The sequence below is a fragment of the Nicotiana tomentosiformis genome, chromosome 2 (assembly GCF_000390325.3).
Source record: "Nicotiana tomentosiformis chromosome 2, ASM39032v3, whole genome shotgun sequence".
NCBI lineage: Eukaryota > Viridiplantae > Streptophyta > Magnoliopsida > Solanales > Solanaceae > Nicotiana > Nicotiana tomentosiformis.
Window position 1 is genome coordinate 882,409 of NC_090813.1, and position 16,032 is coordinate 898,440.

Consider the following 16,032-nt stretch of genomic DNA (forward strand, 5'->3'; position numbering starts at 1 on the left):
AATGATACGATACAATAAAATTTAAGTAACAATCAAACCTAAACATTGTATTTAAAGTAACAATACGATATGATACAATAGGTAACGACCATCCAAACACGTTGTATTGTTGTAAACATTTGATTTATCAATAACTACTAGAAAAATAATTTATTTCCTAATTTGTCACCAATAAATGCCTTCTAAATAGTCTAAGCTATTATACTAATGTAGCTCCAAGTGAAATTGATTAAAACCAAAATCAACAAAAGAAGTCCTAGCATAAAAATAAAAATAGAACGTAGATGGAGACCGATAAAAGGGATAGAAAGATAAAAATAGCGGCAAACTAACAACAAATTTGAAATGGAGATGTCCAATAGGGTGAAGTTAAGTGGACAAATAAGACAAAAGAGAAAAATAAGATTTTGAAATAATATATTTACACAAAATAACTGTACCATACTAAATTGGTTGTTACACAAGATGACTTTTTTCATTCTTATATTATAATAAATTTAATAATACAGTATAATAAAATTTAAATAATAATTAAAATAAATATTTTATTTTAAGTAATATTATGCTAAATAAATATGCTTAGTTTTATAACATATGCAAAAAACAGACAAAAATTGAATATCGTAAAGGCATGGGACAGGCCGAGCAATTTTGGCGTGAATATTGCTCTTAGCCCAAACGGCCGTTCCAAGCCCAACTAATTTTTATTTTATATAAATATAAAGAAAGAAAATCAAAGTAATCAAATTCACATTTATCCCTAGTCCTAAGAGAGTAAATAATGGCGACTTCCGCTTTCGGACAGTGCAATCTTCTACCTCGTACAACAACTGTAAATCCCACACAACTGCACTCTCCTCGTTACTCTTTGTCTTTGCCTTTCCACAGACAAAGCATAACCTCTTCACCTGCACTATCATTCACCCAATCTCAAGGTCAAACGCTAATCTTCACCTATTTATTTAAAAAATTAATTTAATGTTCTTTGGTTTTTATTTAAGATTCTTTGAATTTAATTAGGTTTAGGGTCTGCAATTGAGAGACATTGCGACCGGTCGGATCTGTTTCAAACATGTGCTGTTCGTCAGTTGACTGGTTCTGTTACCTCTGCCAAAGGCCATCGCTTTGCTGTTGTCAGTGTTTCTCCTGTTTTACCCTTTCCTCTGCATTTCATTTTATGTGGTATTGCTTGGTTAGACGCTTAATTTAAGCTATGGCTGGCCTTAAATTATACTCCCTCCTTCCCGATTTATCTGGTGTTTGACTGGGCAAGTAGTTTAAGAATAAAAAATGACTTTGAAATTTGTGGTTTAAAACAAGCGAGAGCAATTTTTGTGGCTATAATTCATCTCATTAAGGGTAAAATGAGAATACGTGTCATTCTTTTTGCGATTGAAGGAGTATACACTAATAGTGTAAACAGTAAAAGAAAATACTCCATCTGTCCTATTTTAAATGGAAGTCTTTCTTTTTCGTCTGTCTAAACAGATTGATACCTTTGGTTTCTAGAGGTTGCCTAATCTTTAACATCTCGAATTTTCCATGGTCTTATGACATGACTTGTTTGAACCTCACTTAATATAAAAGCTAGTTTTTTTAATACAGGAGAGAAAGATGAAGGAACATGTGATAGTTTTACTCTCTCTTGTATAATTATTAGTCTCATTTAATTATTAGCAGTAAGGAAAGTTTTGGTATATATATAAGGTCTTTCGTTGTTTTTAAACTTTATGTCTAGTCAAATATTGTCACATAAAATGGGACGGAGGAAATGAAACATAAAAGTAACTTAGTATTTGCTGATCTTCATGCTATGTTAATCATTAAGGGCAAATTGAAATGTTAAAGAAAAAAAAAAGAGTATTCAAAAGTAGAAGTATGTCAATCATATTGGAATAGATTAAAAAAGGAAAGAGTGCCGTGTAAAATGGAAAAGAGGGAATAGTAGTTTAAAGTAATGATTTTTCAATTGCAAGAATTAACGGTTTCATTTGAAAAAATAGTGAAAGTCAATTGATACAATTTGGGTTTGGTTTATAGTTTCGTTATGATTTTGGTTTTACTTGAAGTCATGTAGCAGTTGTCATTTTCATCAGCAATTTCCCTTATTGTGTGCTATTGGAAATGACTGGTCATCCGTTGGTTTTAAAGGTGGTTGCACGTTTCAATGATCTTATCACCAAGAAGCTTTTGGAGGGAGCTTTGGACACTTTCAAGAATTACTCTGTTAGAGAGGAAGATATTGATGTACGTTTTCGACATCTAATCCTCCCCTCCCCAAACCGCTTTTATTTCCTTAACTTCTTTTGTCAACTGCTACTTATCAAATAGAAAACAACCTTAGTTATTCCAAATTTGAAATACATTGGCTCCTAATAACATAGATTTGAATAGTAATATGGTGCAAACTTGGCTGATATTTTATGCACTTCTACTGTGCTTGGTAACACAGGATTTAAAATATTCAATGGTTATGCGGCTAGCTCCCCACTTGAGGGATTATATTGGGTATGTTGTTGTTCTAATAGTTATGCGGCTAGCAGACTAGACGTCCAACTTAATGTATTATGTCTATTTACTAAATAAGTTTTGTTGTTTTACAAGAACGTGGTATTTATTCTCCAAATGGTTTCATCCTAGTGTGGAGTCGATGAATACTAAGTGTACTCCCATTCTCCTCTTTCTCTCAATATATTTCCATATCCGACTGCTGCGTCATCGCTCAACAGAAGCATTCCCTAATGTTTTTTTCTTCAAGTATTGACTTGATGAGTAGCTGATGGATATGACAACCAGGCTGGCCTTCTGTGTTCCAGTGAAGCACTTTTAAATAGTTTAGATATAAATCCATCAATTAGAAAGATTTTTTTTTCTTTTTGGATCTATTTCTCTAAATGATTAAGATACGTGCCAACGAGGTGGATGCAGATCCCCTTCAGTGTGAATATACAGGGAGAAGATGATTGGCTCACATTCGAGATAAATGAGACGATCACAATCAGAAGTAGGTTAAATCCAAAAGAATGGGAATGAAAAATAATGGTCACATGATTATGCTGCTCAGTTGGGTGCATTTATATAAGCACCACTTTAGTTAAAATAAATGAAGAAGTAAAGCAAGACAAGTTTGCATGGCTCCAAGAACTTGCTGTAATTTCCAGAAAGGGTCCGCTTTGCATGATAAATCTGAATGAGAGATTGATTGCTCCATAAAACCCCTCTATGGCATGCTATACTAGAGCTTAACGATTTACTTTGGGTTAATGGCACTTTTATGTTTTGGAAGATGTTGTATCAGAAGATCGAAAACAGAATAAGGCATGGTAAAAAGTTGTCTCTTCCATTTCATGGCATCATCTAGTTTTGAATTTGACCTCATAATGCAGGTCGTGTGGGTTCCTGGCTGTTTTGAAATCGGTGTGGTTGCGCAACAGCTTGGAAAGTCGCAGAAATATCAAGCAATACTCTGTATTGGGGCTGTGGTAAGGTCGCTTCAGAAGTTCAGGTCACCTTGTTTTTTTTCCTCCTATGTTACTTGCTTACTCCGAGTCTGTTTCATTTGATGGTCTTTTTGTAGATTGTTTATGGAAATATGGATGATTAAAGTTAGATGTTTTAGTTACCCTTTCGGTTTATTATGCTTTGGCTGTGTGTTATATGTTCATCGATTTTTCTTTGGTTCGCATCATTGTATAAGTGAGCTGATCTTTAGAGTTCCAAAAGGGGAAGCAGCTTAGAGTTTGATGAGAATAAGGTTAGCAGAGAGATTGAAAAGGCTCTTTTGACAAATCGACAAAATTATTAGATGCAGAAAGCTATTGAGCTTTAGATTCCGGACTGAAGATATGCTTGAATTCATTAAATGGGGCAATATTTTTAATCATTTTCGTAGATGTGAGGGAAGGAAAATCTTAGGATTCAGGTCAGTGTCTTCTAATTTTTTCTTTGTTGGATTTGTAATCTTTCTGATCAAAAGCTTAGATGTTTTAATTGAAAATAGTTGGGGAGGCATCTGTGAATTCAGTGCCTTATGCTGAAGTAAACTCATCCCAACATACTCATAAGCGTCTGCCAGACAAGAGACAAGAGATTGAAGCGCCTTCTGTTTCACTACTTATTTCTGTAAATCAAATGGGCATCTTTCTGCTTTTCTCGTTTGTCCGAATCATCATCTGGTCTTTCCTCTTTTCTTGCTTGCAATGTGAATCATTGTCTTTAATTTTTCTTTTGTGTTTTGTGGCTAGTAGATTAGAGGTGATACGTCTCACTATGATGCCGTCGTTAATGCTGCCACATCCGGAGTACTTTCAGCAGGTCTAAATTCTGGTGAGATAACACACTCCATTGTAGTCCACATGAGCAATAATCATTCTGCTAATGTTTAATCTTTCTGCAACTCTTCCGAAGTACAATTGATAATAAGATTTTGGAACATAGTTTGAGCTTCCAATGTAATATCTGGAATTAAATATGATGGTTGAATTAGAGGAGTGTCACATGAGTATTGTCCGACAAAGTGAAAGGCAAGCTCTATAGAACGGTTGTGAGATTAACAATGTTATATGGGATTGTTGGGCTTCTAATGTGCAACATATCCACAAGATGAATGTGTTAATGTGGATATTCAGACATACAAGATTGATAAGATTAGAAAAGATAATCGGCAAAGGTGTAAGTACACATGAAAGTAGGCTGTCTTTGGTCCTCAAAGGGATGACTGAGTGGTTGAGGCATAGTAGAACAACTTGAAAATCCTATGTTTGAATCCTAGTTAAGAACTATGTGTGAGTTCATTTGCTCTACTCTTGGTGTCATATTTACTCGGTAGTTGTGCTTCTGAGCGGTATAATAGGCTGCCCGATGAATTAATCGAGGTGCAAGGTGGTTTGGATACCTCCATTATTTATTTTAAAAAGGTACAAAAATGGTTGACATAAACCTCCATATATACCCGTTCATAGATGTGACAGTATAATGATAAAGGTGATAAACCTGAAATAACATGGAGTAAGATAAAATTGGTTCTTGGTTGAGAATTATATATGCTGGAGCCTTTTGGAAAAAGTAGTATATATGCTGGAGCAAAATCTACATCTTCCGTCAATTTTCCCAATAACTTTAGTTCTTTAGAATTTATATACCCTTCAACTATTGCAATTTTCATTTTTTCGTTTGGCTGATCAAACTAAAATCTCCCTTATGTAATGAGTTGCAGGTACTCCTTGCATATTTGGTGTTTTGACATGTGATACCTTGGAGCAGGTAAGCAATCGTCGTTATACACGAGCATATTAATACTGGTGTATTGGTCAGACACTTGAAGTGTCGTTTTTTTTACTTTGGATCCATCTTAGTGTCATCTCTTATCAAATAGCAGCCTGGAAATGAGGTTTTCTATGAATTGTATGCTTCCAAAGTAAGTTCTAACTATTTTTAGAGGTCAATTATCATTATTGTCCTAAATAAGTCTTTTCTAACATATTTATGTAACTACGATTAAAACTCTGTATTAATGGGTGATGCTAAGCACTGTAAAGGAAATGTTACATAGCTGGGGCGGTTTTCGTAGAAGAAGAAAGCAGAAGGCGTGGAAGTTCGCCCCGTTAGCTCTCATGTGGGTAGTATGGGGGGAGAGAAATAGGAGAGCTTTTGAGGAGATTGAGTCTCCTTTTTCACATCTTAAGAATAGTCTTTTATCTTTGATCGCTTTTTGGTGCACTCATTTAGCCCCTACTTGTATAGAAGATTGGGCGTTTTTAGTAGAGAATCATGTTCTGATGTAAATTCTCTACGTCTTTGGTATACTTCGTGTATACGGGAGTTCTCTCCCTTTTGATTAATACAATTTACCTTATCAAAAAAAATGTTATGCTATTTTTTTCATGATAACTATAGTAACGAAAGAAAAGGAAAAAACAATGCAAAAGGGAACCCTGTGTTCATTGTCCAAGCGCCATCTTAAAATATGGCATCAGACTACTCAGTTCTGGCAGCGAGATTGTTTTTTCTTTAACAGGCCAACTGCAGTTCCTAATACTGCAGGAGAACTTCTAGAAAAGAAATTGGAAACACTATTCAATGAGGTGTTTTAGCTTCTTTGTCCATCGTATAAACTGTGGTTGGAGTAAGGAATTCACTAACAGAATGATCTAGCTGAGAGGTTATAGCTTGTAGCCTTGTACAGCGAGATAAAGGAGTTCGAATTTGGAGAGCTCATTGTTGTTCCCTTTACTTTATTAGAGAGAGAGCGTACAACTACCAATATTGGATGTGATGCTTTAATAGCTTTACTATACTTTAGTTTTGGTCCCAAACACTTCTTTATACAATTTTCTACCTTCACTTGTACAAAGAAATACTAGTATAAGCCTTAAGGTTCTTTTGCTTTACTTCATTTTTGGTGTTCTTTGCTATTCTGAGTACCTTGCTAGTTTGCTTGTTTCAGCTATAATTTATTCTTGTTTATCAAATATGCTAGGAAAAAATAAAAGTTCTTCAAAGTAGGATAAACCCAAAGTTATGCTCCTATATTCAACATTTTTTTATGTCATAGTTAGATTTGATAGTGGCTGTTCATTTTTAAGGATTTGTATTAACATATACTCCATGTAGTATACTCTCCATGGAACTAAATCTACAAATATTCTTCTTGGCTGTGTGAATCTATCTTTCTCATGTTGCGTCATGTATTCAGAGAAACCCCGTAATTAAATGCAGGCTTTCAATCGTGTCGGTGGGAAGGCTGGGAATAAAGGTGCCGAAACAGCGTTGACAGCTGTAAGTTGCCTGTGATTGTGTGATGATTATATTTTATCTTCAAAACTAGTTAAACCATGTCTGATTCTGCTCAAATTTGCCTGCCTTATTATGTGATAAAAGGTTCTAGACCAATAAAATTTATGCAAAAGGGAACTTATTGTCATTAATTATTGAAACTTAAACATCACTTTTGATACTTTCGAAGTTAAAGAAAGAACAGTCTTCGAATTTAAGACATGTTAAAATTTTGGTCCAAAGTTCAAGAACCTTAGATGTTCCAACTATGTTGCTTGGATCCTCCAAAAGTGCGGCTATATCGGTGTCGGATCCGACTGGTTCGGCTGGCATTGTTGGAGGATCCAAGCAAACATGGTGTTTCGAAAAATCTAAATGTAAGACACCATATTAAGAAATTTTATGGGGGATTTTGTTAGAGGGAGGAAATTGATTTATCAGATGGATTCAATATAAAAAAAATATTTGTTACCCTCAAGTGACTGGTTAAAGGCCAGAAATTCAGGGAGAAGGGGAGGAGGTAAGACTTTTACCCTCTTAGTGAACTTTTGGACTGTAATACACTTGCATATGCAAAGTTAAATCTTCAAGATCTTTGAAACTGTGACAATATTTGGTTCGAAATGAAGAGTGAGCTCAGTTTCAGCCATGTACCACTCCTTAGTTTGAAGTGGAAGTCAGATTAAGGTGGGTAAAGAAAGTGAAGAAAATAGAGTTAAAATTGTGGTTGACATTCAAAACTGTTTGGTTCATCTAGGAGTCTAGGTTCTATTTGCACTTAATGACTGATATTGGATACTTATGTTGCGCGCTTTATGTTCCAGATTGAGATGGCGTCTTTGTTTGAACACCACTTAAAGGCTTAAGAGGTGGAGAAGGCCCTTCTTACGAGTTCACTGTTTCACCGCAAGAATGTTGTTGTGATTCTTACCTTTAAAAAGAAACTTGTTCCCGTCACCATCTGAAGTAGCTGCTCAGACTAATAAGGTCAGACATCTGGTTTGATTGAACCAAGCTATTTTGCAGAAAAATAAAGAAAAAGAAGATTCCTCCTCTACTTCTCTGCTTCCTTCCTCGCCTACTCTTTGCCGCTGGCTGTAATCCCTCTAAAAGTTTGTGGAGAAAACAATCTTGGACAAAGCTGCACTTGTTTCAAATTTTGTATTTTTGAACAATAGTACCATTTCTTTGTGCTGAATTTATAGACGTCAAATTGGTTCTGTGTGAATTGGAACTTCCGAATTGATTTGATCTCTCCCACCTCCTACGCAGAAATAGGAGAAAAAAAGGTAATAAACAAAATGGGACAGTGGACATGTTTTTCCGTTTTGTTATTATTAAAATTTCGATATCTTTTTATGGTATGCTACTATACTGTTGTATGTTGATTATGACGATCTTCCTGTAGCGTATAGTAAAACTTAATTAGTTGTAAAAGATTTTCTAAACGGACAGTAAAAATCAGCTCATCCTCTGAATGAAGTAGGAACAAAGTGCATTGAAATAAGAATTTTGACATTTTTCTCGTAGAAGTTAACTCACCCTTTGATTCACTTCTCCACTGTTGGTTTATTCGTATGAATCACTGCTGCTCCTGTAAATGCCAATCCTTAGAGGGAACGAACGGTTCAAAATTGAAAATTTGCATATCGGATTAGTATTATTTATGACAATTAGTTTTCTTTGCAATCACGAACCAAGTTACTCATAATTCAAAAAATGTAAATATCCATTGCATTTGGAAACTTGAGGTGTAAATTATAATTTGCCTGGTCCTAATCATTGTGCCCGTTAATGATAGTAAATAAACTGAAAGCATGGAAAAAGAAAGATGCAAAATCTTTGGCAATAAAAGGTTAGATAGCAATTCCAATGATAAACCTTAAATCATGAATGAATACTATAATTCCTTCCTTCTTTTTTTTTCTTCTGTTGGTGTATATTGAAAAAAATTCGATGAGACATTACTGATAGTCCATAAATTCAGATGTATAAGGTGTGACAAAAATTTTGCAGGCAACTCCACAAAGGGGTGACAGTGACACAAGACAATTGTCCCAAGCAGACCAACTTCGCTCTAGACATAGTATATCATGCCAACTTCAATAAGACTAATGTGAGGAATGTTAAGTGCCACAGCAGTACACCTGCAGTTCTTGCGCAGAAATGTGTATCCAACGTCAACAGCAAGTTTCTTCCAGAAAGAAGACGATCTCCTTGCCTTCACATACGAGTGCCCCATTATATATGCAACCCCTGCCTCCTTTGCTTGAACCAAATCTAGAAGCTCATCCCTAACTTCAGGATCCATGCCAGGATTCTCTGGCAAGTTAAACCTGACTCGTCGTCTCCTGACTTCTGGGTTCTCATCTTCATAGGAAGATCTTAGACTCTGAAGTGTCTGCGACTTGCTGCTTTGAATGGAGCTACACGTAACAAAATCCTCGTCTGAGATGATTAATGGTGAGCTTGACTGTAGAGTTCTCGTGCTTATAACTGCCATCCTCCCATCAAGAGATGGACTCTCGGAGCTCGACAATTGTGGTTCCACAGCTTCCATTTGGATGAACTCTGCTAGACTTTGGATGAGAAGGTCCTCAAAGTTCCCATCATCTTGCTGTGCATCCTTGTAACCATATCGAACAATGCAACGATACATACGATATGCTCTTGGACCAACGCGACCAATGAGGAAGCGTTCATCAGATGAGACATGGGGTACAGGAACAGACTTGACACATACAAACACCAGCACATTGTGAAATGCAGGGAGATTTGTGACAAAGTGAGAGAAGATAGGTGGAACTCCTGTTACCAATTCAGAGTATATTAGCCCTATTCCAGGGACACGGACAATACCAAGGCTGGGACCCAAGCCAAGGAGCCATTTCAATGGAACTTTGTTGTGCAGGTCATACTTGTACTTCTTCCGAGTTCCATAGTGCCAGACAAGCATGACAGCTAAGAGGACAAGAGAGAACAAAAGGGAGACCCATCCTCCCTGTGGAGCCTTAATGACTGCAGAAGACAGGTAGAAACCTTCGATGAACCAGAAGAAGAGGAGAAAGGAAGTGGCAAATACTATGTTTCTTTGCCAGACAAAGATTATGACAAGCGTCATGAGGAATGTCGTGATAAACATAACTGTCATGCAAGCTAGCCCTGAAAGGAAAAAAAAAGTTATAAGAAAATCTAAATTAAGAGTTATAGAAAGGCTTGAATTTAAAAAAAATTAATTTGACTATAAAAGGCAAGCTGGACTTCTTTCCACAAGGGGATACCCTCTATACTGTGTCTGAGGAAAATAGATTTTTCTTCTCCATGTCATCCAATTAGAGATTCCTCCTTGTTCACCATTTATCCTTTCAGTTCCATCGTTCTTTTCTCTTTGCAAGAAAACTTCTTCCCTGGATGTATGTAAATCCTCCAGCATAGGGTTTAAAGAAAGATGGGTAGGCGCTAGGGAAAAGGAGCAGAATTTGGAAGAACAGAATTATGTAAACCAATCTGGTTCTATAGAGAAAAAATGGTAGAGAGAGTTGCTTGATAATTTCAGATCCATGGTATTCTTTTTAACACGGGATTCCAAGCATACTACTTTAAAGGTTAAAGATGGAGATGAAAGATTCAGCTGCTTTAGTGGAGAAGACATTAAGGAGATTATAGCTCTATTTTCTATCTGAATGAAATGTTTTTCTTCTAGGACAAAAAAAAACTAAAAGTCTCATATAGGGATATTTAGAGCAAATAAGACATCTTTAGCACACGAAGGTTTACCGTATGCATTTCCAATTAAAGTTGTATCTTGGAACCCTATAGCCACAACTAAAGTAAGAATCATCAGGATCCAATTTATTTCTGGTACATAGATCTGCCCTCTATGCTTTGAGGTATGGACAATCTTGACCCGTGGGAAGCAACCTAGTGCATTACATTGCTTGACAATTGAGAATGTGGCTGTGATGATAGATTGGCTGCCAACAATGGCTGCAAGGGTTGCAATAACAAAAACGGGCCAGTATACTTTATCTGCATGGATAGCATAGGCCAGCAGTTAGGATTGATTTGATTTCACCAATAATCCTGGAACATTAAGCTTTAAAAAGAAAAGAACTAACCAGGTATTGAACTATAGAAGCTGTTTGGAAGGGAATCTATGTTTTTGGACAGAAAAGCAGCTTGACCCATGTACTGTATCACCAAGCATGGATACACGACAAATGCAAATGTAATCTGTGCAGGACCGGAAAAAATTCAGATAGACATGGTGTAAGTTCCAGGAATCCCCAACCAGTTTACTAGTCTGTTCAACAATATGATGCAGAAAAAATGAAAACCATGGGTAATATAGTCTGCCACCCACCAGGAAGCTCAGGTTATAGACACATTCCATTAAATAAGAACTTTTGGGCTGCATTTGCGTATGCTGTTTCCTAAGACTTTGCTAAATACAAGTTTAAACTCTTACACTAGAAGTTACCTCCAGTGGATTTCAAACTCAATTCAGATGTGTTATTTGAATCACCTCCTGTGATTAAGAAGATGAAATAAAACAAAAATGTTACCCTTGATCCCTGTAAAAACTGTTTGTTTCAGACTGGAGTTTCAAAATTTGAAGTTGCAAATTGTTGTGGGGACGTACAATCCATTAAATGCAACCTAGAGCACATTCTCACCCCACTACTTCCCCCATACAACTCGTTCAAATCCAGGTACTCAGGATTTTCCAGGAAAGGCATATATGGTGGCCTAAATAGAGAGTAAGAGCATAAAGTTTCCATGAACCACAGCTTAATCTAGTGCCGCTGCAGAAAACAGTTTGACTTACCCTCATGGAGAAGGCAGAGAAATGACCAAGATCTGCATACATTGCTTCAGTACCTGATGATTGAAAATGATTAGAATCAGATCCAAGTTCTAGTACTAGATTTTTATCTCAGCCTCATTCAGCAAAAAATGTCTTCACAAACAACTTTTTCTTGTATAAAGAATTACTGAGTTAACAGATAATACATTACATATACCTGCAACAGAGAGGAGGACACCTCCGAGAGAAATCCAACCATCTTTTCCCGTCTCCCTGAAAAACTTGACGATATAATAGGGTGAAAGAGCAGCCACAACTTTGGGGTTCCAAACAACGGTGTTGTACAACCCAATGATCATAATTGATATCAACCAGATGAGCACTATTGGTGCAAACAAAAACCCAACCCTGTGGGTTCCAGAATGCTGTAAAGCAAACAGGCCAACCAATATAATGCAAGAAAGAAACAGCACTCCATCTACAATAAGAGATAGTTTGATAGTCAATGCCATTGCTGAAGTCTCATGTTGACTGATTGAAGTCATCAAAAATTAACAAAATGGGTAAATCACGACAAAGTTACCATGAGATAGGTGTTCTGCAGCAGCCTTTATTCCTGACATTGATGATATAACTGCCACATTGAAAAAGTACCCTAATTAAAAAATATACTTAAATCGGCTGGACGTTACAAGACTTCAAGCATCTAATTGGCCACATCAACACTGACACCATATTCATAATTTGTTATCTATAATTGTCCCATTGAGCAAGAAATCAACTCATTAAGAAAAAATTATAGCTTGTAAATAATATAGTCACACAAGCTAATACCACATAAAATGATACTAGTAGCTACAATTAAAATTTCTACCTGACATTGCAGGTGTCAGAACACCGTCACCTATGACCATACACGCCCCCAATAGTACGATAATAAGCAGTACTGTACGTGACTTTTTATGCTTCTCAAGAAATCTCTTCAACTGTAAACATGATGTCGACTGCCCGGAGTAGCCATATCTGTAAGCAGATAGCTCCTCATCAGCTGCTTGTTGGTTGGGAAGGAGACTAAACTTTGCATGTCTACAGAGCAGAGAGTAAAGAGCAAATGAACCACCTGGATGTATGTAAGTGTATTTGTTATAGACAATCAGTTATACGAGTTCTTCCGTAAGCATTGACTTAGAGTCTATTTTTAACATACCTTCACCATTATCATCTGCACTCAATACGAAAAATACATATTTGAGCAAAGGAATGAGTGTTATTGTCCAGAAGATCAATGAAAATGCACCAAATATTGCTTCCGGAGTCTGATAATCTTGCAACTTCCCGTCAAATATGCTCCTATAGACATAAAGTGGTGAAGTGCTCAAATCTCCATATACCACCCCAAGACTTTGGTATGCCAATACTAGATTCCTGGAAATATTCAGCAAAGGATACTGCAAGGCAGAATATAAGACGTGAGCTAGTTACACAATCAGTAGTCAACTAGCCACACAAATTTGAGTTAGTTAATGCTTCTCTCCCATATGTTCTTTCCTACTCATTGTTCCCGCACCACTCCTATTTGTTAATCTTCATTTTAATAACTATCTTGAAGCCCAAGTCACTTCAATCCTTGATTGACAAAAAAATAGCACATAACCCACCATTGAAGTCAATGACACAAACAAACTCAGTATTAAAGACTGTTAAGATAAAAGCCTCAGAAAGTTATTTTTTTTAATTAAAAAAAGAGATTTTCCACGGAAAAAGGAGAGACTATCCACCTTTGACGGCAACTTCCTTTTTCTCCTTTCCTGTAGAGTTTGTCCACTTTGCCCCTCTTTTCCAACCGTATCAGTTGATTCCTGGCGCCCACCTGCAGCAGACGAAGGCGGATGCTCCAAACTATCTTCCTCATGATTGATACCAACTTGATACATCTATTACAACAAACTTTGTCAAACTCTTTTGTTTTGCAAATAGAGAAAAGAAACAAGACAACTTGGTTGTTACAAAAATAAAGTGCAAAAAACGCAAAGAACCAGAGGAGTAGGTCAGCATCTGACAGAATTAGGATGTAAACGCTTTGAGTTAAAGAAAAAACATATTTAATCATATTACATACACTTGTTTTCTTAATACATATCTAGAGTTCAAGTAGAAACCCATGCGTTCAATCAGCTAGTGGTCAGAACCAGGAAAAGATATTATATCTAGGATGTCAATAATTTGTAAGTTTAGTAATTACAATTAAATACGAGAGACAACGGGATTTGATGAAAGATTAAGCTATTAGCAAAGCGCATTGACTGAAGGATTTGTCCAGAAGCTCAGATACAATGCAATTTTGATTGAAAGCCTCTACAACAACAACAATAACAACAACAAACCCAGTATAATACCACAAGTGGGGTCTATGGAGGGTAGTGTGTACGCAGACCTTACCCCTACCTTGTAAAGGTAGAGAGGCTATTTCCGATAGACCTTCGACTCAAGGAACGATTGAAAGCCTCTAATGGCAACAAAATTAACAAACTTTTATCAAGTGCAACAAGCATATTTTGTCTGCTCTTTTATAACACGTATTTAGCAAGACACGGAGTTTACCTTAGTGGAATAATCTAGGTGGGCGCAAGCTCGCCCGAGACCACCGTCATAAAAAATAAATTATGTATAAGGTATCATGAGAAGTTGTTTAACAATGAAAACATCATACTATAAAAATTAAAAAGTTGATCAAATTTTACAAGTTTGAATTCTGGAAAGCTGAAAATTGTATAGAAATGAAACAATGTGGATTCTTTTTGGAACGCCTAAATGTTAAACAATGTCTATAAACAGAAACAAAGATATTAATAACGAAAAAACAATCAGCAATTGATAAAAGAACAACATTACAAAATAAAGTAACAAAATTCAAACTCAATTAAAAAAATCAAGATTTACGTAAAAGCGCGCAAGGTGTGAGATAGGAGGAAAAACGAACTTTTGGCGGATGACGACGACGGAGAAGGACTCGGTGTGGAGGAGAACAGCGGCGTTGGCGGTGATGTTTACCTCTGTATTTTTACGTTTCCTATTGGATATTATATTATATATGTATAAATAGGAAACGTGATAAATGAAAATGATGTGAGGAAGAAGAAAAGAGAAGGAGAAGATTGCAGAAATCTTCTGCCCAAGCGGATCTTCTTCTTCCTCTTTCATCTGGATTTTCCTTCAGCCAAATTACATTATATTATATTACTCTATGTAGAAATGACTCAAACCATTTGTTCTTCCGACGTTTTTTGGAAAAAATTGTGCAAAAAAATAAAATGTGTTTAACATAACCTGTTAATTTAACATAATGTAATAAAATAATGGGAGAAATTAAAAAATAGCCACATTTATAAGTGGTAATTGAAAAATAGCCACAGTTTCTAAAATAATCGAAATTTAGCCATTTTTCATGTGAAGATAAATCTGAACGAAAACACTGTTCAAAATTCGAAAAATATTCCAGCATATTATACTGGAGTTCTAGTATATTATACTAGAACTCCAACATATTATACTGGAGTTCTAGTATAATATATCGGTCCAGTGCAATATGTTGAAAGTTCATACACAGGTGCTCCAATCTCCAGCATATTATGCTAGAACTTTTCGTGTGTTGGAGTTCCAGCATAATATGCTGGAAGTTCATATATAGGAGCACCAATCTCCAGTATATTATGCTGGACCGGTCCGTGTTGCAGCAAAATAATGGCTATTTTTTAATGACTTTGCAAACGCTGGCTATTTTTGAATTACCAATCCGAAAACTGGTTAGCCAGTGCTATTTTTACTAAAATAATCAACCATAAGAAACACAATATAATATGTTTTGTTTTATATTAAGTGACATTATTGTTTTTTTAGTCGATTTAATAATATACATCTATATATATAAAATTCTCATGTCCAATCAAGTACCAGAAATATAAAATAGTAACACAAATGAAGTAATTAATTATAATTAAGTAATTAATATTATCCAGAAAACACATATCATTGACATTGTTGTCTTGGTATATGCATTTGAAACAATAATGTGTGCACTTTATGATACTTTGTACTCTTCTAAATTTAAGGTTAATCAAATAGACAAGTGATGTGTGGCTATAATTCCATAGTTTCGTACATTATGTGCCTTGCATTTTACATGCTTTAATGATAAATTATACTTTATTTGTGCATAATGGAGTATATTTTATGTGTAGGTGAATTGGAGATGAAAGTAAAGCAAAAGGGGTACTTAAACGTTGAAAGTGTGCTCGAGAACAGTGAAAAGGAGAGACCAGGCTTTAGCCGGCGAGGCCAGCCTAAGGCCAGGCTGGACCAGGCTTTAGCCTGGCAAGGCCAGCCTAACGCTAGGTCCAATCCGAGTTTTTGAAGACTTAATTCGTTTCGGATTTTGACTAGGACTCGGCCCA

General features: G+C 36.0%; 2 protein-coding genes across 3 annotated transcripts; one reads left to right on the top strand and one right to left on the bottom strand.

Moving 5' to 3' along the window:
- Positions 1-734: 734 nt before the first annotated feature.
- On the top strand, positions 735-8,138 carry LOC104117411 (6,7-dimethyl-8-ribityllumazine synthase, chloroplastic). The gene is made up of 8 exons (XM_009628463.4): positions 735-935; positions 1,021-1,133; positions 2,152-2,247; positions 3,387-3,482; positions 4,248-4,326; positions 5,216-5,262; positions 6,718-6,777; positions 7,599-8,138. Exons 1-8 carry the CDS (start codon positions 782-784, stop codon positions 7,638-7,640), a joined length of 687 nt encoding a protein of 228 aa, XP_009626758.1. The 5' UTR covers positions 735-781; the 3' UTR covers positions 7,641-8,138.
- Positions 8,139-8,615: 477 nt separating this feature from the next.
- On the bottom strand, positions 8,616-14,801 carry LOC104117410 (potassium transporter 4-like). 2 transcript variants are annotated; one of them, XM_070194892.1, is made up of 10 exons: positions 14,562-14,801; positions 13,360-13,515; positions 12,789-13,029; positions 12,456-12,701; positions 12,165-12,215; positions 11,799-12,059; positions 11,603-11,655; positions 10,893-11,007; positions 10,552-10,803; positions 8,616-9,792 (listed from the first exon to the last, which is right to left on the bottom strand). In XM_070194892.1, exons 2-10 carry the CDS (start codon positions 13,513-13,515, stop codon positions 8,852-8,854), a joined length of 2,316 nt encoding a protein of 771 aa, XP_070050993.1. In that variant the 5' UTR covers positions 14,562-14,801; the 3' UTR covers positions 8,616-8,851. The 2 variants fall into 2 exon arrangements, with proteins under 2 accessions (XP_070050993.1, XP_009626757.1); XM_009628462.4 differs by having other exon boundaries at positions 8,616-9,936; positions 14,562-14,800.
- Between the last annotated feature and the right edge of the window lie 1,231 nt (positions 14,802-16,032).